The 23,393-nt window shown below is 33.9% G+C and overlaps 1 protein-coding gene across 2 annotated transcripts in view; it reads left to right on the top strand.

Annotated features, from left to right (window-relative positions):
• Nucleotides 1–23,393, top strand: part of APLF (aprataxin and PNKP like factor) — a 90,108-nt gene that overhangs the window by 15,365 nt on the left and 51,350 nt on the right. For both annotated transcript variants that reach the window (XM_058551054.1, XM_058551055.1), the window contains exons 2-3: nt 1,385–1,456; nt 12,895–13,067. In XM_058551054.1, coding sequence (XP_058407037.1) covers nt 1,385–1,456; nt 12,895–13,067 — 245 coding nt within the window. The remainder of the gene's footprint in view (nt 1–1,384; nt 1,457–12,894; nt 13,068–23,393) is intronic.

Here is a 23,393-nt window from a genome sequence, read left to right as displayed (position 1 = left end):
AATATGTAGAATGTCAGTAATAGCTATGACGGTATGACGGTGAATCTCAACATTTAAGTGAAAGTTCTATGCAGATGATAAAATCTATGCAAGTGGTAAAGTGGGTTATCAGATGACTGTGGTTATTTTTGGCCCACTAAGGCACGTTATGGGAAAGAATATAGGAACCTCCAAATTTCTTTCCTCTCTTTTCTGATAGAATAGATTATTAGTTTATATTTACTTATTTGAAATAGCCATTGTGGCTAACAGTGGATATATTTTAAATAGGCTACCTTTAAGATACTTTATTTTTAAAAATGTTCTAAAAATTAACTGTAGCTGTGTGGAAAATTCGTGTATGTGGAATTCATTCTGCTGTGATGCCTGATGTTACTATTTTTATATAGTCACAGCCTGAAGAACTGCTCTCTGGTTATACTGATTCCTGGCAGTTTCACATTTTTGCAGAACTAATGGGTTTAATTGAATTTAGGCATTGCTGTAGTCTGCTTTTACTGATAATTTTGGTCCTGATGTGGATAATATCAGAGTTGATATAAGGTAACCGACAGATTGGTCAAATAATTATGGTATTAACTAAAGTTACTGCTTAGAATGTTTTCGTTATATATCAGCCACAAATTACAAAGGTCATCTTAACTGTTGTGTTTATAGCCATGCAGGGAAGGCTTGATCTGCAATTTCAGCGTTTAAAGTACAAACAATTTTTAAACTTTGGTATGCAGAAATGATTGTGAGCATAATTAGAACACTGTTGGCTCAAAACAGGAAGCAAATATATATTAATAAAAAATAGTTGATAATCTCTTCTCCACTGTAAATATCTGGTTTTCACTACTCCCCCTCCCGCCTTCCTGTTCTCTTAACGACTTCCGATGGCCCCAGAGCTCAAATACAGGTCTGCCTGACCCCAGAGCTTGTAGTCACACCTTTTACATTTGCTAGACTGCTGCTTTTTAAAAGCTTGTGTCATTATGACATATTATATATTTCCTGTATTTGAAATGTTGCCTAGTAAGTCTATATTATATAGATTTTTTTTTCTCATTTTATGGTTTCTGTTGATAAGAATCCCCACTGTCCTCTGTCTTGAATGGAAACCATCATGAAAGGTTTTGGAATCTTTAGATTCCAAGCTTGATTCTCTGCTCTGCCATTTATTCTTCTATGACCTTGGGAGGGTCCCTTAATCTCTGAGTTGTTTCGTTATCTGTTCAATGAGGACAGTCTTTTCGTTATACAGATGTTGAATGAATAATATATTTCGTATCTAGCCTACTAATGTCAGAAACAATGCTGTGGGGTTTTTGTTGTTGTTGCTGTAATCATTGTTTTCTAGGGAGGTAACTGTGTTTGAAATTCTTATTGTTTTCCCCTGTAGATAACAGACAAGAGAGTATCCAGAAGACATGCCATTCTTGAGATAGTGGATGGTCAGCTTCGAATCAAACCGGTAAATATGTTATTAATGATTTATTTTAACTTTTTTTGTGTCTCACCTTTTTCCAGCTCCTGATTAGAGGGGATTATTTTCAAGGTTAAGGAAATAGGGAATTAATGTCAGAATATATCCTTCTTATTCCCGGAAGATAATTAGGAGAGAAAGAGCTAACCTGTTGAAACTACCTATTTTCCCATAGGGCAGTGTTACATTTACGTAGTTAGAATTTTAATGAAAGATGACTCCCAGTTCATGTATACATTATGATTTCATTCATAATTGGATATCACAAATAAGATCCTATAAGAAAGCCCATAACTATATAATGGTTGGTATTTCGGGGGTGGGGTAGCGACCAAAGTCACTTAAGTGTTAGGGTCGTATTTTAACAGATTTCTATAGCTCTGTGTATACAGTTGATTGTTTCTAAAATTTATGCCTTTTTCAACTTTAGGGTTTTAAAAATAATTTTAATTTGACAGTTCCTGTTGAGGGCTAGAATTTTAATGGCTTGCTTTACAGTTTAGGCACTGATGTTTTGTAGGGACAGCAGCTTCTGAGAATATGCTATGTAATTATTCCTTTTCATTTGCAGAATCTTTTGTGTAGAAGAATGAAATATGTGTATGAGGGTCCATTTATTTTGGACTAGATGCTGTGGTGGTAAAATTATTATTATGGAACAAAATTCATTAATTTATAACATTTTTAAACATGTATATATTTTCATCTTATATATATAACTGCCTGTTATATCACTAGTTGTTTCTTTTATACAGATAGTACTTTTATTATCCGATGCTAAACTGTTCCCAAATTTGAGAAATATCCTTTTAATTCTAGTATTGGGAAAATTTTTGTTTTTCCCAATGTTGAATTCATCCCATCTCAACCTTGAATATATATTTTTTAAAAAGCTTTGTATCTCATTCTGCATTGTCTTAGTGTCTCAAAAAGTGCTGATATCTGTGGTCAGCACTCCTGTAGGAGTCCCTTTATTTGCCATCAGTTATTCATCTCTGAATCCTCTCCAGCTGTCTTATTCTTCTTAAATGAGACTTACTAGCTCATAAGCACCTTGAGTGTAGGAACACTGACTAATCTCGATACCTCTAGTATCCAGCATAATGCCCAGCACATAGTAGGTACTTAATTAATATTTGTTGAATGCATGAATGAATGCTGCAGTGAGAACTAAATGAGGCATTTCCAGGAGTGGGGATATAATGGATTTTTACAAAATTATGTTATTTTCTAGTACCTATTTCTAACACTCTTTCAATAAACTGGTATGACCTAAAATGAAGTTTGATTTTGTTGTTACTGAAGCACATTAAGATTAGGAATATAGGAATCTCTAATTTCTTATCCTGCCTTCTGGCGTCTCAAGTGAAAGACCCACGACTTAATACTTGCTTTCTACATTGTTTAGATTTACTGCTCTATAATTCCTATTAATGAAATGAAGACTTATAGTGAGTACTTAATTTTTTGATAAGTATAACATTTAAATAGTCCCTGATGATTAGATTTCTAGTTATTTTTGATACCAAAGCAGAGAACATCAGCTTCTACAGGAGGTTTATAGACTTTTCTAGGTTTGTATTATTAGTATTCAGACCTACTAACCATGTATGCAGATGTCACAGAAAATAAATAAAAAACCAATAGTGCTCTTTACTCCACTTATAAAGACAGTGGTTAACATCTATAATTCCTGTTGTTTTTTGCAGCTTTGCTTTTGCTTCAAATAACATCTGAAAAATTCATAGTAGCAGAATAGTAAACAATGAAATGATCCATTTTAAGAACTCAGCACATTTATTTGTGAGCAAGTTAATCAACTATATTGTGAACAACTGAATAAATATTAGATATTCTTTGTAGACTCTTATTTACTCAATGCTAAGAAGAAACCCTTTCTATAACAAAATTTACATGGCATTAAATTTTTTATGTGTCAAAAATAGGCTATTAGGAAACCATCATTTTTACTAATGCATGAATATTTTAAAACTTATTTATATTTTTTCTCAGTGTTAATCAAGGACATTTATATTTTAAAAACTAGACTGTTTTCCAAATTGGCTTCTTAAAGATGCTTAACTGGACTTGTGTGTATACTTAGATGAAAAGTATTCAGATATATTTTGAACTTCTGTGACTATTCAAAAGAGTACTAATAGTATAAAATAAGTATACTTAAAGGCGACTTTATTAATGGAAAATTCTCTCTTCTTGTTAGACTTTATCCATTATGAAGTGGGTCATATTTCTGCATGGGAGTTCAGCAATGTTCAAGACACCTTTAGAGAGCAGTCTTCACCTTTACTTGGTCTTTAAATAGATTGTACTCATATGAAACAACTATATGAAGTCAAGAAATTTGAGCACCAAACTGTGGTAGATAGAAAATTAGAAGCTAGAGCAAAAATTCCTCATTAGGTTATAGACATTTATTGAGATGATAAAGTTTATTTAAAATTATACTGTTGTTTATATTTATCTTTTAAATATTATTTAGTATAATTTTATGAACTTGCTGGTAAATGTGACCTTATAAACATGGGAGAAAGGTAAATATTTTTTACCCTTTTCTTTGTACCATTATTTTTGACAACTAGAGAATGTCTGATTCTGCATAGTCAGCAAGTTGTCAAATGGGAATTAGAACTCGGATTCTTTGAACCCTATGCAGTATTTTTTTTTGTTATGTTTCCCAAGTCAGGATTCCCTTGCCATTTGGTGTTCTCTTCTTCAAAAAAAATTCTTGCAGTTAAAACTAATTGTTGATTTATCTTCACAAGAAGTTTTAGTGCCTTCAGTTGAATAGAATTTTAGAACTGAAAGTAACCTTAGATTCAGGCCTATGTATGGGGGAATTTGATTTGGGCCAGAGCTAGCTTTGCATATCAATGGGGAAAAGGACTTTTTAATCAATAAATGGTACTGGGACAGTTTGTTATTGTTTTGGGCAAAAAAAAGTAGACCCCCTACTTCAAACTATACACAAAAATCAATTCCAGGTGGATTAAATGTGAAATTAAAACTATAAAAGTGTTATAAGATAGTATAGGAAAAAACCTTTATGACCTTAGAGTAGGGAAGGATTTTTAAGTATGATATAAAAAGCAGAAACTGTAAAAGAAGATTGAAAAAAAGCCAGTTACATTAAAATTAAGAACCTTTGCTTATCAAAAGACAACATAATGAAAATGAAATGAAAAATACAACAGGGAGAAAGTATTTAAAACACATGATTGGCAAAGGAATGATATCCAAAATATATAGCAAATGCTTTCAATCAATGAGAAAAAAGTAAACAATCAGTAGAAAAGTGGGCCAAAAACTTGAGTGGCTCATTACAGAAGTGGAAACCTGACTGGCTAGTAAACATGAGAAGGTACTCAGCCTCCTTTTTAAGTGGAGAAATGTAAATGAAACCACGATGCGGTTACCATTTCACACCCAAAAGACTGGCAAAAATGAAAAGTCTAACAATTTCAGGTGTTGGTGAGGATGTAGGACAAGTTGCATAGTTATAAACTGGGTGGGAACTTAAATGGTACAGCCATTTGGAAAATAGCTTGAGGTTATTTCCTAAAGAGAAAGGCATGCATTCCCTACAAGCCAGACCTCACACACACGTGCCAATGGATATGTGCAAGAACCTGAAGAGAGAAGTGGTTTATATAACAGCAAAAAACTAGAAGCAACATATGTTTCTGCCAACAGTAGAATTGATAAATATATTGTGATATATATCAACTATATATATATAGATATATATATAAATATATTGTGAAATATACTACAATAGTGAAGATAAATTACAGTGAAACATGAAAAAACATGGATTAAAATCAGGAACATAATACTGAATGATAAAAGCAAGCATTGGAAGAATATATACAGTATGGCTCCATTTATATAAGATTAAAAATCCTACAAAATAAATAGTGTATTCAGGGTCATAGAAATAGGTGGTAAAACCATAAAGAAAATTAAGGAAGTGATAAACACAAAAATCAGGATAATAATTACCTCTGGGGGAACTGAGAAGAGAATGGGATAGGGAAAGACAGGTGACATCAAAGGTAATGGTAATACTGTTTTTCTTACACTGGGTGGTGGGTTCACACATAATATCTTATATGTGTTATGTCTCTAAAAAATTGTTATGAAACATTTACAACATGAAAAAAATGTAAAGAATAGTACAATGTACTGCAGTTACTTCTGGAAGCCAAACTACCAAACATTGGAAGACATGAAAAAGTGTATTTATTTTTAAGGAAATGCACAACACTAGTATTAGAATTTGATTATTCTTTTAGAAAAATGTTTAATTGGCTTTTGAATTTTATTCCAAGAATTATTATATTTACATCATAATAGTTGAAGGAAGCTGCTTCTTGGACTTGGTGAAGTCCTTTGCGTTATGTAGTGCTTGATTTCTTGTTTATATTAATATAGTTTCAATAAGATGCCTATCTCCTTGAAATAGATTTATTTACTTATTCAGCTACTTATTGTAGCTGCACCTTCAAGGTACAATTTAGAGAAATTTATAGAAATTCTAAAGCTGACCTTAATTGTTAATAGAAGTTTTAAGATCTTGAAAGTAATGAGAATGAGATGGACAAGTACCTTCTAGTTCATTCATTTTACTTAATGTGTGCTAAATATCACTTATTCTCTGTTCCCTAATCAATCACAGATTACTTGATCTGCTAGAGCAAGTTATATATACAACTGCAATAAAATTTTGAGAGAAAAGATTTAGTTTAAAAAAACTTTGTAAAATTATAGAAATGAACATAGCAAATATGTTTTGTTATGGTGATCCGTTCTGTATGCTGTATACTCCAAATTATGTTTAAGTGATTAAATATTTTCCTGCTTACCTTAAAATTAGAAATCCAATCAATTAAAAAAGTAGCTTTGACAATGGTGGATGAATACTCTTTGGGCAATTACTAATTTGTACTTTTAAATTGGATGAATTTGTCTTTTTTTTTTCTCTCTAATATTTCCCTTTAAAAAAAAGGTGCTAGCTCTCAGCAGTTCTTAGGAATAGTTCGTGAGGAGGTAATGTTAGCTCATGAGGAGATGATGTTAGCTTTTTTGTGTGCCATTTAAATTTAATCTACAGTCATATCAGCAGGGAGAGAATGCATTATAAAGGCCAAATGATGATGTTCTCTGTAAATGACTGTATCACCAGTGGTTAGTTATGTCCTCAGGGTGAATTCGTAGCTGTCAGTGCTTTTATTTCATTTTAATAAAATCTTATTCTTTTTGGTTGTTGGATGATTGAGGGAGTAGTTCAGTAACTACATATAAATTGCAAAAGGTGTTTTTTTTTGCCATTTGGTATTGATCCTCAAAATATACATCTTTGAATAATTGTGTTTTTTATTGCACGATAAAATTCCTGAGTCGTGATTGTTTTTCTTCCCATGAAATTATGAGCATACTTGGAAAATCATTATAAAATACTACAATCGCTTTTCCACAACTCATTTTGTAAAATAAATAAATAAAAAGAATGCTTTCCAAATAAGAAAAAAAAAAGACATTGAAAATAAGAGGTACTTTTTTGGGGAGTACACATCAATCTTTCTTTAATATTTAATGATAACTCCAAGAGAAAGCGATAGAAAATTGATTTGTTTTTAGTTCCATTTCCTCAGGGATAATGCATTCTTTGCACCACTTCTAAAATTATAGCATAATCTATTTAAGTTCCCATTTATAATCCCATGGATATGTTAAGAGGCACACATCAAAGATATGCCTCTTATAAGAGCTCATATCTTTGATTCACTGTGGGTTTGGGTTTGCCAGTAGTTTGCCTGCCCTTGTCTGCTTTTAGAATAAAAGTTAAATTAGCCTCATTGAAGGAACTGGAGAGCCTTTCATCTTTTTCTGGTCTCCGGAAGAGTTTGAATATTCAGAAAAATCTTTAAATCCATTTGGGTCTGGTTTTGGGAGGGATTAGAAAAAATTTTAATTATTGATAGTATTTAAAAAATATTATAGATCTAATTCAATCTCCTTTTCTTTTTATAATTAAATACTTTTTAAACAAGCCACACACACATAAACATACATGCTTTTTTTTAAGTCAGTTTAGTGTATATTCTTTAAGATAATTGTCAATTTTGGCCATATTTACAAATATATTGGCATAAACTATTTACAGTATTCTGTTACTTTGCAAAAGTTTTGTTTTATGTATACTTATGTCATTGCATTCCAAATTTTTTTCGTGTGTGTATGTGTTTTCTCTTTTTGTTTATTAATATTGCTAGATTTTTGTCTACTTTATAACTTTTAAGAAACTACCTTTTGGCCTTCATGTATGTGTGGCTTTTTAGTTGGAGGATATATAGTTTGACATAAATTTTTAAAAACTTATTCAATGAATAATAGTAAATATTTAGGTTTAAGTTAAAGGATCAAACATTAGATTTCTTGGAATGTCATTTCCGCTCTTAGTTCTGGGATCCCCTGTATGAACAGTTTTAGAAAAGGAAAAAGATGATCATGGATCACGCACATTGTCCACTTTCTTTGTGGCTGAATTTGCTAAATGCCTAATATTTCACCACCTAAAATTTAAATGTTAAGTGCTTTCAGCTGAGGAGAAAATAGTCAAACTGAATGTTTCTTTGACTTTGGGTTTGTAATGCCTTTTTAAAGAAATGTAATTAGTTTCCTTTTTTAAGTATTTTACCTTAAAAAAGTAGAAACTTGTAGAATTTTATGCCTTTGTATTTAAACACTTTAGGCGCTGTAAATTTAGGTCTATGTCATTATTTAATCTAGTTGAGAGATTCATCTGAGTCTTTAAAATACTCATGAATAAGAATATGGTCTTGTCTTAGCCTATAAGAAGCAAACCTCATTTAAAGAACATTCAGGGTCCAGGCAGAAGCCATGTATATTCCTGTCTTGACTCTTATCCCTGCTGCTACCCCACCGCCCTGACTGTGGTGACTATGGCATACTCAAGGAAGGGGAGGCTTTACTTAATCGCCTGAGGAGTGACAGGGGATGATTTCCAGGCCCAGCAGTGTGCACAAGCTCAGAACCTGGTGGTTTGTCCTGCTCTGTTGCACTCAACAGCTCTAGCTGTGAGCCAGAGAGCCACTTAGAGAAATAAATTAGGGGTGGCTGATAGCATAATGAAAGGTTTCTAAACATTAAATTCAAATTATAACTTGATTCAAGAAGAATCAAACATTTACAACTCATTTTAGGAATATAGTATTGCATAAATATGGTGTTGCACTGCATTTCCATTCTTACGCAGTCTTGTATATAGTTTGTAAAATAACTCTGACCAATAAAATAATTGCCTACCAAATTTGTATGACCTCTGTTTTTAATTACTACTTCTACCTTTTATCTCCAAATTTTATTTTACTGCTTTTTTTTTTAAACACATTTAAAAGGAATAGAAATGTTTTCAATTGCAGATACACCTAGGAAGGACATATGGCCAGATCCTTGTGAAATTAAATTGCCAGAACCAGTAGATTACATTTATTCTAGCTTTCAAAGTTGTCTTTTTGTTGTTGTAAATTTGGGCATGTAAGTAACAATGCTTATTTTCCTGGCAGCTTTTGTTTTACTAAAGCTCCCTATTCTGTATCAGTCCCTCCCACCTCCCCTTGGCTAAAGGTACTATTTGGACAGTTCAGCCTCTAAAATATAGTTATTTTCTTTCCCAATTGAGTTAAATAGTTTCTAGGTTCCTTTCCCCAAATGCCATAGTTCTGTGGCCAGTTTTAAAATTATCATGTTATGGTATTTGATCAAATGAAGTCATGTGAAGTGACGAATAAAGTTACTTGTGTGATTTTCCTGGGATTTTGAAAACCCATAAGCTGGTGCTCAGCTACTTTTTTTTTTTTTTACCATGAGCTTTTTAGAAGATGAAAGTAGGTACTATTTAGAAATTTAGTTTACCTAATTGTATAGATTATATTCATAATGTTTAAAAATCATGCAACCCTGATATCTTATAGAGAATGGAATTCAAATGATTTTAGGGATGAATTATTTAAATGTCTCAGCAGGTAGCATTTTTAGTAAATACATTAAATTTTAAGCCTCACTTCTTAATAGTAAACTATTTGGAACTGTTCCTGAGATTATTCACTGATGACTGACAGTTGAAATATCTATGATTCTTCCTGCAATTAAAGACCTCTGTAGTCTTTTTAATCGTAGACTAAGAGCTGTGTTGGGTACACTTATCTGTACCCATGGACCTTAGAGTCTAGTGGTGATTTATCAGATGATTATAGATAATTGTTGAACTGATAGGGTCTGGTTCAAACGGTTCAAGCAGAAAGATAGGGTGGGATAAGGCATCTGAGGCTATAGTAGATGAAAGAGCATTTTGAGTAGACCTCCATGGTTAGATCAAAGATGGTGCATATAGGGCAAAGATTTTGGAGAATGAAGATGGGAGATGAGGTTGGAAACCACTGTAGGTTTATGAAGAGACTTCACTGTAGTGCTTTGTTTATATTGGGGAACCTTAAGAGACTTTACACAGGGAAATGTAAAAGAATAACCTGGGAAGCAGTGAGGTGAATGAAGACAGGGAGACTTAATGTGATGTTAGCACAAGCAGAGGGTAAGAGCTTCAACTAGGGCAGTGACTGCAAATGGTGAAAGAGAAATGGATTCAGGAAACACTTCAGCGTTAAATGATCTGGAACTTGACATCTGGCTGGAGTGAGAGAACATTGTAGATGTTCAATAGCTGTTTGTGGATATTTTGATGGGTTTTGCTGTATAATAGAAATTAAATTGTAATATATCGCATTTACCCCTGAAATACCCTATTCATTTTCTGCAAAAGTAGACTTTTTTTTAAAAAAAAGAAAAATAAATTATAATCCAAAGTAGCCTGCCAAACTTAATAACATTATTTGCTTCATGTTTTATAAAATATTCTAGACTTGTTTATATTTTACTTAGTTTACATTCTATAAAGGCTTAAGATTTTTAAAAAAATGAAAGCAATTATTTAATAAAAATTTTAACCAAGTTTCCCAATGAAAAGAAATTTGTTGAGGGGTAAAAAGAAAAAATGGAAAGAGCTGACACATTTCTAGAATTTCAAAATACTCACATTAAAAATAGGCCTTTTATAAACTTCCTTAATTTTTCCTTGATAAATATTTTTTACAGTAGGAGCAGAAGTTTTTACCTACTGAATTTATACTTAATTCTAGTCTGTTCAAACTCAAAGTAAATAAAACATATCTTAACACCTACAGATATTTTAAATGGTTGGGATCAGAAAAGGTTTTGATGTATGAAAATATAGTTGTATCAAGATATGAAGTATAAATAGAAAAACTGGGAATGTTCAGCATATGTCCAATCCCAGGGAGGTAATTAACTTGCTATACTGGAGAGGTTGTTGATTTCTCTAGAAAAAGTCTCATTTAAACTGATTAAGTAGATGGATGGATGGTAGGGGGAGTAGCTCTATGTAAGATTCTATTAAAAAACCAAAGATCTGCGTTACACAGATTGCTTTGTTATACACTAAAACTTATTTATTTTAAAAACCCAATGATAGTGATGACAGAAAGGCTATTTGACCTTTGGAAATGGCCAGTTTCAGCTTGGTTCTAGTTGGAATTTTTAAGGTGCCTTTCAGTAAGTCTTAGTTATGGAGCCAACTTTCATTATGTTTGCTAACATGGAGGCAATCAGTGGCAAACATAATTCAAAATAGTGGATACTGGGGCCGGCCCGGTGGCGCAAGCGGTTAAGTGCGCGCGCTCCGCTGCGGCGGCCCGGGGTTCGCTGGTTCGGATCCCGGGCGCGCACCGACGCACTGCTTGGTAAGCCATGCTGTGGCGGCGTCCCATATAAAGTGGAGGAGGATGGGCACGGATGTTGGCCCAGGGCCGTCTTCCTCAGCAAAAAAAAAGAGGAGGATTGGTGGATGTTAGCTCAGGGCTGATCTCCTCACCAAAAACAAAAAAAAAAACAAAACAAACAAACAAAAAAAAATAGTGGATACTGTAGTAGTTTTGACATTGAGATATGTTTACTACTTGCAATTTGAGTATGGATGATGATCTTCATAGTGGGAGTTTCATTCAAACAAAATAAGAAGATTCGCCTGTAAGGAGCAAAAACCAAACAAACAAAAAGCTCTGCTTGAGAGATTTGATGAAAATCTTCCTTCCCATAGTTTCCCATTTTTTTTTAATTGATGTTTTAATAGTTTATGACATTGTGAAATTTTGGGTTGTACATTTTTGTTTGTCCATCACCATATATATGTCTCCCTTCACCCCTTGTGCCCATCCTCTACCCCCATTGCCCCTGGTAACCACAATACAGTTTTCTCTGTCCATGTGTTGGTTTATATTCCACATGTGAGTGAGATCATACAGTGTTTGTCTTTTTCTTTCTGGCTTATTTCGCTTAACGTAATACCCTCCAGGCCCATCCATGTTGTTGCAAATGGGACGATTTTGTCTTTTTTTATGGCTGAGTAGTGTTCCATTGTATATATATACCACATCTTCTTGATCCAGTCATCAGTCGAGGGACATTTAGGTTGCTTCCACTTCTCGGCTATAGTGAATAATGCTGCAATGAACATAGGGGTGCATAAGCCTCTTCGGATTGTTGATTTCAGGTTCATTGGATAGATTCCCAGTAATGGGATAACTGGATCATAGGGTATTTCTATTTTTAATTCTTTGAGGAATCTCCATACCGTTTTCCACAGCTTCCCATTTTTAAATCATAGTAAGGAATTATTAAGGGAAAATAAGTGGAAAGGAAGCTGGCCATTTCTGGGAGATTAGTGAATTTTGGATACCAAAATTGGGGGACTCAGTTTCCATACTGAGAATTATTTTTCATGTTTCTCTCTCTAATGTCCAGTTGTCTCTCTTAAGCAAAATGGAAGTATCTTTTAACCAGTTAATTGATAACTTTGCTTTTTTCTTTGATTCCTAGAGAAATAGGAGGGGGGCCGGCCCAGTGACATAGTGGTTAAGTTCCCATGCTCCGCTTTGCGGCCAGGGCTTCACAGGTTCCGATCCTGGGTGCAGACCCGTGCACCGCTTATCAGGCCATGCTGTGGCAGGCGTCCAACATATAAAGAAGAGGAAGATGGGCATGGATGTTAGCGCAGGGCCAATCTTCCTCACACACACAGACACGCACAAAAAGTCCCAGAGAAACGGGAGGTATATTATAGCTTTTTGCCCTTTTTATGTATAGATAATAATTATGGTACTTATACGTGCCAGATTTATTAGACTTTTAAGTCTTTGTTTATACTTAAATTGTGTTAATGCTAAAATTTTGGGTCAGTTCATGTTTAGTTGTATTTTTGTCATAATTTTGACATCTAACAACATCACTGTATTCTTTTTTTTATTTGCTAGATACACACAAATCCATGTTTTTATCAGTCTTCTGAGAAGAGCCAGCTCTTACCATTAAAGACAAATCTATGGCACCGGTTGTATCCTGGAGATAGTTTTTCTCTGTTAGTCGACAAATATATTTTCCGTGTTTTCTCTACACACTCTGAAACGGAAGTGGAACGTACTTTAAGGTAAGATTGCCTGATGAAATGAGATTAAGTAATGGTATTTGTAACCTAATTTCTCAGCCATTCACAAATGCTTCAGTAGAAACCATTCTAGGAATAAACTCTGTTAGCAGTATAGGAGTTACGTGGCGTGTGTGTGTGTGTGTGTGTGTGTGTGTGTGTGTGTTTCTAGAAAACATTTGACTTTGGAAACTTATGCCTTAATAGTGATTGCTCCCATATGTAGTCTCTTTTACCATTGAGTTCAGAATGTATTTTTCATCTCACAGTAACCAGGATAGTTAATTTGACACTGACTATATTTTCTTAATCTTTTTTTTTTAGCTTTTTAAATTTTATTAAGGTATTAACCGCTGGCTTAGACTATACTTGTATAACTCCTCTTTCTTATAAAAATAACAGAAAATATAGCATAGGAAAACTGAAGAAATGAGATATTACAATAAACATCTGGTGTTAAGTTAAAATTATTCTACTAGTTTTGTTGAGGCAGTCATTAGCAGATTATTTGCCTTTGTTTCAGCTTTTACATTATAGAATACATAAACTGGACCTATAGAAGTAGATGGACAAAATTATAGAGTATGTTCTCTGATTGCAATAGTATTAAATTAAAAATCAATAACAAATATCTAAAAAAATCTCTAAATATTTTGAAATTAAACAACACATTTCTAAATAACCTATATGTCAAGAGAAATCGTAAGGGAAATGAGAAAAAATTTTGAACAGAATAGTACTGAAAACACAACATAAAAATTTGTGAGATGAAGCTAAAGTAGTCCCTAGAGGGAAATTTATATTAAATGCCTGTATTAGAAAAGAAGAAAGCTAGAAAACCAATGATATAGTCTTCTACTTTAAGAAAATAGAAAGGAACAGATTAATCCCAAAGCAGATAGAAAAAAGGAAATAAGAAGAATAAGACTAGAAATCAATGAAGTAGAAAATAGACAACAAAGAAAATCAACAAAGCCAAAAGTTGGTTCTTTGAAAAGATTAATAAAATTGGTAAACTTAGTAAGGCTTACCAAGAAAAAAATGAAAAAGCACAAATTATCAATATCAGGAATAGAAGAGGGGATATCACTACTGATCTTGTAGACCTTAAAAGAATAATGAAGAAATGTTATTTAAAATTTGATGTCAATAAATTTGACAGCCTAAATGAATGGATACATTCCTTGAAAAACACAATTTACCAAAACCGATACAGGAAGAAATAGAAAATCTGATGAATCTTATATCCATTAAACAAATCAAGTTCCAAATTTAAGAATTTTCCACAAGGAACTTTGCTAGAGAGTTCTATTAAACTTTCAAGGAAGAAATAAGACCAATATTACACTTTTTTGCCTCAAATGGAAGAGGGTACACTTCGTCACTCATTTTATGAAGCTTCATAATCCTAACACCACAATCAGACAAGAATATTACAAAAAAAAGAAAACTACAAACCAGTATTCCTCATAACAAAATATTTATAAGTCAAATCCAACAATATATAAAGGGGATAATACACTGTGACCAATTGGAATTTGTCCAAAGAATGCAAGATGGGTTTATCGTATGAAAATCTATCAATGCAACTCACTATAACAGATTAAAGAACTATCATTTCAGTAGATGCATAAAAATAGTTTTGACAAGATTCAACACTTGTTCATGATACAAAAAAAAACAACCTCTGAGAAAACTAGGAAAAGAAGGAAACTTCCTTCCTATAAAAAACATACTTATTAGTAAAGTATTGAAAGTTCTCCCCCTAAGATTGGGAACAAAACAAATATGTCCATTTGTACAACTTCTATTCAATGTTTACTGGAATCGACTGGGACCTTAGTAGTAAAGTATTGAAAGTTCTCCCCCTAAGATTGGGAACAAAGCAAAGGTGTCCATTTGTACAACTTCTATTCAATGTTTACTGGAGGTCCTAGCCAGTCCAGTAAGGCAAGATAAAGAAATAAAATACATCAGATTGGAAAGGAAGGATTAAAACTGTCTTTGTTTGCAGATGACATGATGACATATTTAGAAAATCCTGAGGAATCTACTAAAGAAGCAAGACCCAAAATAGGAAATACTGTATGGTTATATTTATGTTACATTCTATGATAAGCAAACTAATCTATACTAACAGAAATCCAATCGGTGGTTATTTCTAGAGAAATTGACTAGGAAGGGACACAAGGGAACTTTTTGTGGTGATGGACGTATTCTATGTCTTGATAAGGGCTTAGGTTACATGGGTGCGTGCATTTGTCAAAACTGATCAAATTGTGTACTTCAGTTCCGTGCATTTCAGTATATATAAATTATATCTAAAATTTAAAAAATTGTAAATGGAAAGAAATTATGTTAGGAAATTGTTTTTGATTTCAGTTAAATGAAACTCTATAACCATTGCTTGCCGCTTTAAAGTACATATCTTCCTCTTGGTTTTTCTTTAACCACACATGTATAAAGAATGCTATTTTTAACTAGCTGCTGAAATGAGAAATATAAAGAACTAATTTTTTTGTTATAATAAATTTCCATAGCAGAATTGTATACTTTATGTCAAAAATCAGGAAAATCTGGGGGCCGGCCCAGTGGCATAGTAGTTAAGTTCACTTGCTCTGCTTCGGTGGCCCAGGGTTTGTGGGTTCAGATCCCAGGCACACACCTACACACTGCTCATCAAGCCATGCTGTGGCGGCGTCTCACGTGTGAAATTGGCACAGATGTTAGCTTGGGGGCATCTTCCTCAAGTGAAAAAAAAAAGAAGATTAGCAACAGATGTTAGCTCAGAGCCACTCTTCCTCACCAAAAAAAAAAAGAAAATCAGGAAAATGTTGTACATCTCTATAAAGCAAAGTGTGGTCATTGCCTGATAACTTATTTAAAGTATTATATGTCAACTTTAATTTTATTTATATCTATTCAAATTAGCTTGTCCCCTTAGTGTCAAAGACCAATATTGTATCTTAAATAAATCAGATTGTGGGATTAGTGAATTTTGAATTTTTTTAGTATTGATGAAAGTGCAAATACAACCCACTTCAACAGCACTGTACTTTTTCAGCCTGTTTATTGTGAGTAATATTATGGTACATTGTTGCTCCCAAGTTATATGTGTTGAAAGAGGTAATAAATATTTTATATATGTTTTGGTAATTGTTTGTGTGCCTAGTTTAGGGTAACCAAATTGATTGTGTTATTTTATAATAAAAAATTAAATGTTCTGTTTTTAGCTTACTAGGGCAAAGTTTCCTTCAGGGTGTTGATTTTACTTTCAGCTCTTTTTCAGTTTGTGATTTAGAGTTTTCAGATATTCCCACAATAATATATTGAATTTCTGACGTGCAGTAATCATTTTCAGGTTTTTTTTACTTTGATGCTTATCACTCACGTAGTAACAATAGTTGAAAGATCAGTAGCCTGAAACCATTTGCCTAAAGATCAGTCTAGCTATAATGGCTATTTTTTTTTTTGTGAGGAGGATCGGCCCTAAGGTAACATCTGCCACTCCTCTTTTTGCTGAGGAAGACTGGCCCTGGGCCAACATCCATGCCCATCTTCCTCCACTTTATATGGGACGCTTCCACAGCATGGCTTGCCAAGCGGTGCGTCAGTGTGCGCCTGGGATCTGAACTGGCGAACCCCGGGCCGCCGCAGCAGAGCGCACGCACTTAACTGCTTGCACCACCGGGCCGGCCCCTATAATAGCTATTTTTAATTCAAGATATTTATCATGTTTACATCATTCCATATATGATTCAAAGCATATAGCCTTCCTTTTTAAGCATTTTGGCAATTTTACATTTATTTAGGATGTTTTTGGTTTCATTGGCTAAACATTTAACATTTGAACGGGCAAATAAAAATGAAACCTAAAATACTGAATACTTTCTCAAAAGGGGCTATGTGTTAAAACATAAGTTGGCAGCCTTTCTCTGTGAAGGATCAGATTGCAATTATTTTAGGCTTTGTTGGCCATCTGATCTGTCGTTATAACTCAGATATGCTCTCATAGGGCAAAAGCAACCATAGACAGTGTGTAAGCAGATGCACATAGCTGTGTGTCAGTAGCACTGTGTTTACAAAAACAGGTAGCAGGTTGGATTTGGAAGTAAGCATTATAGTTTGCTGATACCTGTATTAGAGTAAAAGCTAAGTTGCTTAACAAAACAACCCCAAAATGCAGGGCTTAAACAAGGCAGAATTTATTTTTCTTTCATCATAATCCAGAGTTGTATATGTGCTCTCCTTCATGAAGTAATCCGAGTACTCCAGCTGATGGAGTATCTCTGCCATCCTCAATATTTAGCTTCCAGGTTAGCTTCATCATTGGTATTTCCAGTTGGTGGGAAGGAAATGAAGAAGAGAATCTAGGATAAGTGTGTTGTACATATCACTTCCATTTACATCCCACTGAAAAAAATTAGACATGTGGCTACACTGAATTGCAAGGAAGGCTGGAGATGTAGTCTCCAGCTGGATGGACAAACATTGTTACAGATGCTTACAGATCAGTGCCATTCCAACTTTGCTGTCTGTTATGCAAATAACATCCACTTAGCCTCTGATGGTTAAAAGCTAGCCACGTGGCCTCTACAATTCTAGAATCCTGTCATCTCCATTGATACTAAGGAGCCCTGTTCCTTGGCAGCCTCCCCTACCACCAACACTGACCTTTAGAGGCAGCTACCATTGAACTCCCCAACACAGCCTCAGTATTGCATACCTTACTGCCTGTTGTTCTGGGCCCTTCTGGGGAACATAGTCAGCTGGTGGATTCTTTAGTCTTATGTAGTAAATCCATTTTTGCATGTCTACCTCTTTGAGCCTGTTGACCCCCTTTTAAATACTCTGCCAAGGCTCTCTGCTATATCTACTGTATTTACTAAAAGCCATGTTTTTTTCCAAGCATGAACAAGCCACCCCAGTTGTTTATTAGGACTGGCTTTAGGTGTCCTTGCCAGGACCTTAAATCCTAGGTTTCAGGAGAGTGTTCTTTATCTAGCCTTATATTCTGCTTCCCCTGATCTGGCATCTTCAAGATCCATTGTTGGGCATACTCTTCTAGTTTCTGTCAACAATACATGTTAGCTAGGTTCTGTAGCTCTTTAGTGCATATTTGCTTCCTCTTAAAGCAGGGACGGTACTTTTCTACTCAGGTAATGATGAGTTGACCCTGGTTATTGGAATAGAAGGCATGAGGGGAGGTGAGGGCAGGTCTTGAGGAAGGCAAGTATCATCAGAGAGGTGTCTACCCATAGCAGGCAGCTGCCTGCTCTCCAGACAAGAAGAGGCTATCCTCTAGCAAGGGGAAGTGGACCATGTCTTAGACTGTGGAGTATTGAAATATATTTCAGACATTTCTTGATACCATTGGGATTTTCATATATTTTAGAACTAGCTCCATTTCGCACTGACTACCACATAAAGAACACTATTGTACTGTTGTAAAGATTTATATGTATGAACTTTTTAATCTTCATAACAATCATTGTAAGGAATAGATACTGTTAATATCCCTGTGTTACAGATTAAGAAACTGAGACACAGAAGGTTTGAGACTTGCCCAAGGTCACAGAGCTAATACATGGCAGAACTAGGATTCAAACCCAAGCCGACTAGTTCCAGAGCTCTTACTGACTGCTGTACAAGAAAACTTACTATAGCAATCACTCTAGTAGCAAACACACTTAGAGAATGGCTAAGTTCGGTGTAGTCCTATAATGGAGTGAGAGTGAACGAACTAGAGAGAGCTCCAAGTCACAGCGTGGATAAATCTCCACACCATAATGTTGAGGAAAAAAACAAACAGAAAAGTAACACATATATAAAGCACACACTATTTGTATGTGGATATATATGTATAATGTATACATATATTATAGATTACTTGGATTACTTCATGAATTATATATACACACACACACACACACACACACACACAATGTAATTATATAATATATTTGTATAATATATATTATTTGTTTATATACACATACTCACACATGTATATACATACATATACACACACAAAGAGTGGATATACACATTCTGTAGTGAAAGTATAAGGATATGCATGTGAATAGTAAACATCAGAATCAGGCTAATGTTTTCCTTTGAAGAAGGAATGAGAGGGAGAGGAGCAAGATTGAGGCTGGGCACAGAGCGGGCTTTGATTATATTTGTGATTAATCTGGAGCGAATATGACAAAATGTTTCTATTTGGGTGGTGGGTACACAGTATTTATTTCATAGGTTGGTAGATAGAATACATATGTTATATTCTCTATACATTTCTACATGTTGAAATATTTTAAAATTTAAAAAAGAACAGAAAAGAAAACCTATGTGCTTTGTGACAGTTGTTGGGACCTTGATGCCATTATAAATTTTTTCTTCCAACTAGTTGTGAATTTAAGAAAGGGATTTGAGCAACAAAACATCAGTAAAAAAGCTTGTCATTTATTTAGGTTTTCATTTTACTCATGTCAGCATGCTTGTCACATAGTATTTAGATTCTGTACAATAAGTCTCATTCATAACCGACTCCATGGGAGCATGTGGGTCTACACACATCGGCTCTAGTTGGTTTGTTTTTCACTCTTTTCTGTATATGTTTCTATGAAATTATTCTGCTAGAAGTACCAAAACGCATACTTTTTTGAGAAGTCAAAGTAAGAGAAAACCAAGTTAAAAGAAAAACTTTATATTTTAGTTAATTAAATTACAGCATGTTCATTAGAAGCACCAACATTAATTTTGCGTTCTTATTGCCTTGCCAATAGTAGGTGCTTAACAAGTGTTGGTTTCTTGAATACATGAATGAAATATTGTATAACATTTTGTTTTTGTATCTGAATTTCATTGCTGATGAGGAAGTACAACATTGTTTCTCTAGGGAGATTATTTTCTTTAAGACACTGTTGAGGAAAGTAAAGTAAATCTTTTGTCATATCAAATTATTTTTTTTCAAAGTGTTAAAGTTCTTACTACTTAGATTCCATATAAATCGCTAATTTTAATCACTTTTTAATTTTGAACAAAACAGTAAAATGTTGCTGAAAATGCCATTATAGTATGATAATATGCATGTTTACAATTCATTTGTAATTATTTTTTAAACTTTTTTCTAGATCCAGCTCATTCATATTAGTAGCATATTTTATAGTAAAGATACAAAAATGTGTCATTTATATTTGAATTTAATTTGGATTATATTTTGAAATTTAAGAATAACTTAATTGCCAAAACAGTCTTTGAAAAGAAGAAAAGAGTTGGAGGATTTATACTTCTCAGTTTTAAAACCTACTACAAAGCTACGGTAATGAAGACAGTGTGGTACTAGCATAAAGACAGATGTATAGATCAGTGGAATAGAATTGAGGGCCCTTACATTATGGCCAATTGATTTTTGACAAGAGTGCCAAGACAATTAAATGGGGAAAGAATAGTCTTTTCAACAGACAGTGCTGGGACAACTGGCTATCAACATGCAAAAGAATATAGTTAGACTCCTACCTCACACCATATAAAAAATGGACTTAAGATGGATCAGAGACCTAAATATAAGAGCTAAAACTATGGAATGCTTAGAAAAAAACACAGATGTAAATCTCTGTGACCTCGGATGAGGAAACGGTTTCTTAGTTAAAACACCAAAATCACAAACAGAGAAAAAGTGGATAAATTGGACTTTATCACAATTAAAAACTTCTTTGCTTCTAAGGTCACCATCATGAAAGTGAAAAGACAACCCACAGAATGAGAGAAAATATCTGCAAATCATATATCTGATAAGGAACTTATGTCCAGAATATATAAAGAACTCTTGCAATTCAACAATAAAAAGACAAATACTCCAATTAAAAAATGCATAAAGGATTTAAGTAGACATTTTTCCAAAGAAGATATCCAAATGGCCAATAAGCACATGAAAAGATACTCAACATAATTAGTCTTTAGGAAAATGCAAATCAAAACCACAGTGAGATACCACTTTTCCACTAGGATGGCTCTAATCAAAAAGACAGATAATAACAAGCATTGGTAAGGATCTGGAGAAATTGGAACACTTATATGTTTCTGGTAGGATTGCAAAATGGTATAGCCTCTTTGGAACATATTCTGGCAGTTCCTCAAAATTTCAATCACAGAATTACATGCGGTTCACCAATTCCACTCCTTGGTATATAAGGATTGAAAACATCTGTCCACACAAAACCTTGTATGGTTCCATTTATATGAAATGTGCAGAAATGTAAATCCATAGAGACAGAAGGGAGATTAGTGGTTGCCAGGGGCTGGAAGAAAAGGGAATGGGAAGTGACTGCTAATGCATACAGGATTTCTTTTTGAGTTGATGAATGTGTTCTAAAATTAGATATTGGTGATCACTGCACAACTCTGTAAATATACTAAAACCCACTGAGTTGTGTACTTGAACAGGATAAATTTTACGGTTATGTGAATTATATCTCAATAAAGCTTTTATTTAAAAAGGATAGTTCAATTACCTTTATTATACTGTATTTAGATAAATTTCCAAGTTTTTATTTTTTTATTTAACAAGTTCTGGTAGCACTGCATTACACATCCTGTGATAGTTGATTGCTCTAAGTATTTGAAGATAAAATAAAAATAGGTCTGTATCACAGTGACAGTGTTTGATATTTAAATAAAGGTGTAATAGAATAATTTGTACTTTGACCTCTTTAGAACTAAATATTAATTTGAATTTTGTTCTGGGATTGGGTTTTTTTGTTGTTACATTTATTCTTGGTAAATATTAAAAAAAAATTCCCCATGGGCCATAGGCTGTGTGTATATTAGTCTTGAATTTACGCCACAATAGAAGATAAAGTAGGAATGGAATGGACAATGTTACGTAATTTCTTTCTTTCTTTCTTTTTTTTTTTGAGGAAGATTGGCCCTGCGTTAACATCTGTCGCCAGTCTTTCTCTTTTTTCTTTTTTCTCCCTAAAGCCCCAGTACATGGTTGTGTATCGTAGTTGTAGAGTTGTAGCTCTGCTATGTGGGATGCCACCTCAGCATGGCTTGATGAGTGGTGAGTAGGTCCACACTCAGGATCCAAACCAGCGAACCCCAGGCCCCCGAAGTGGAATGTGCAAACTTAACTGCTACGCCACTGGGTCAGGCCCCTCAATTTCTAATACTATAAAATTGAATATTGTAAAGTGTGAAAAGCCGTTACACTACTCTTGAATATTCTTAATATTCTTCAAATTAAATATTAAGAAAATTTGAGGAAACATCATAATTTGGAAGCACACCTGTATCCTATGAGTAAAACAGATCTGAATATTGGGGTGGAAGTGAGATTTCATAGACAGGACATTCATATATTTTCAAGTTTTTATCTCCAGTGCCTGGCACAGTACTCGACACACAGTAGGTATTTTAAAAATATTTATTGAATGAACAAAAACTGTTGTGTTGCACAGTAATTTAGTCTAAGTAAGTTGTTCTCTTTTGGCTGATTCCTGCCATTGGAATTCAAGTCTGCCTTTGAAGGAGATTATTCCTATGTAAGAAATATTTTTGTCTTCTTAGCTAGACACATTTCTAAAATCTAGTATTTTTAATTTTTTTAGATTACTTTTACTAAGGAACCATTTACACACAGTAAAATTCACCCCTTTTAAATGTACAATTCAACGCATTTTGACAAGTGTGTATAGTTGTGTAAAATCTACCACAGTGAGTTTTAGAGCATTTCCATTTCTCCAAAAAATTCCCTCATGTGCCTTTGTAGTCAATCCCCTCACTCCACCCCACAACCCCTGGCAACCACTCATCTGATTTCTGTCCCTGTAGCTTTACCTCTTCAGAATGTTATATAAATGGAATCGTACAATATGTCGTCTTTTGTGTCTGGCTTCTTTCACTTAGCAAAATGCCTTTGAGATTCATTCATGTTGTTGTATATATCATTACTAGTTCATTCCTTTTTATTTCTGAGTAGTATTTCCATCTACATTTTCAAATTTTCAAAAAGATAAATGCATTGGATCATTTCTATGTATATATGTGGAAAAATGATCCATCAACTTTGGAGGATTTTACTGCACTTTGCAGCAAGTGGGAGGTAATTGGTTCTGCTAGTATGTTCCACATTGACCATGGATGCTCCTGTGTCTGAACATTTAGCTTCCAGTCAAACTACAAATTTGGGGAGATTTCACAAGTGGCCGTACTGGCCAGAACTCCAGTAACAGCTACGTGTGAACTTGACATCAGGATTTTATTATTTTTTTTCTTCAAAAGCTTAACTAGCTTAGCTGATGTTCTTGCAGTTTAAATTTTCTCTTT

This window comes from Diceros bicornis, chromosome 12 (assembly GCF_020826845.1).
Source record: "Diceros bicornis minor isolate mBicDic1 chromosome 12, mDicBic1.mat.cur, whole genome shotgun sequence".
NCBI lineage: Eukaryota > Metazoa > Chordata > Mammalia > Perissodactyla > Rhinocerotidae > Diceros > Diceros bicornis.
This window is presented reverse-complemented; position numbering and strand designations above follow the sequence as displayed.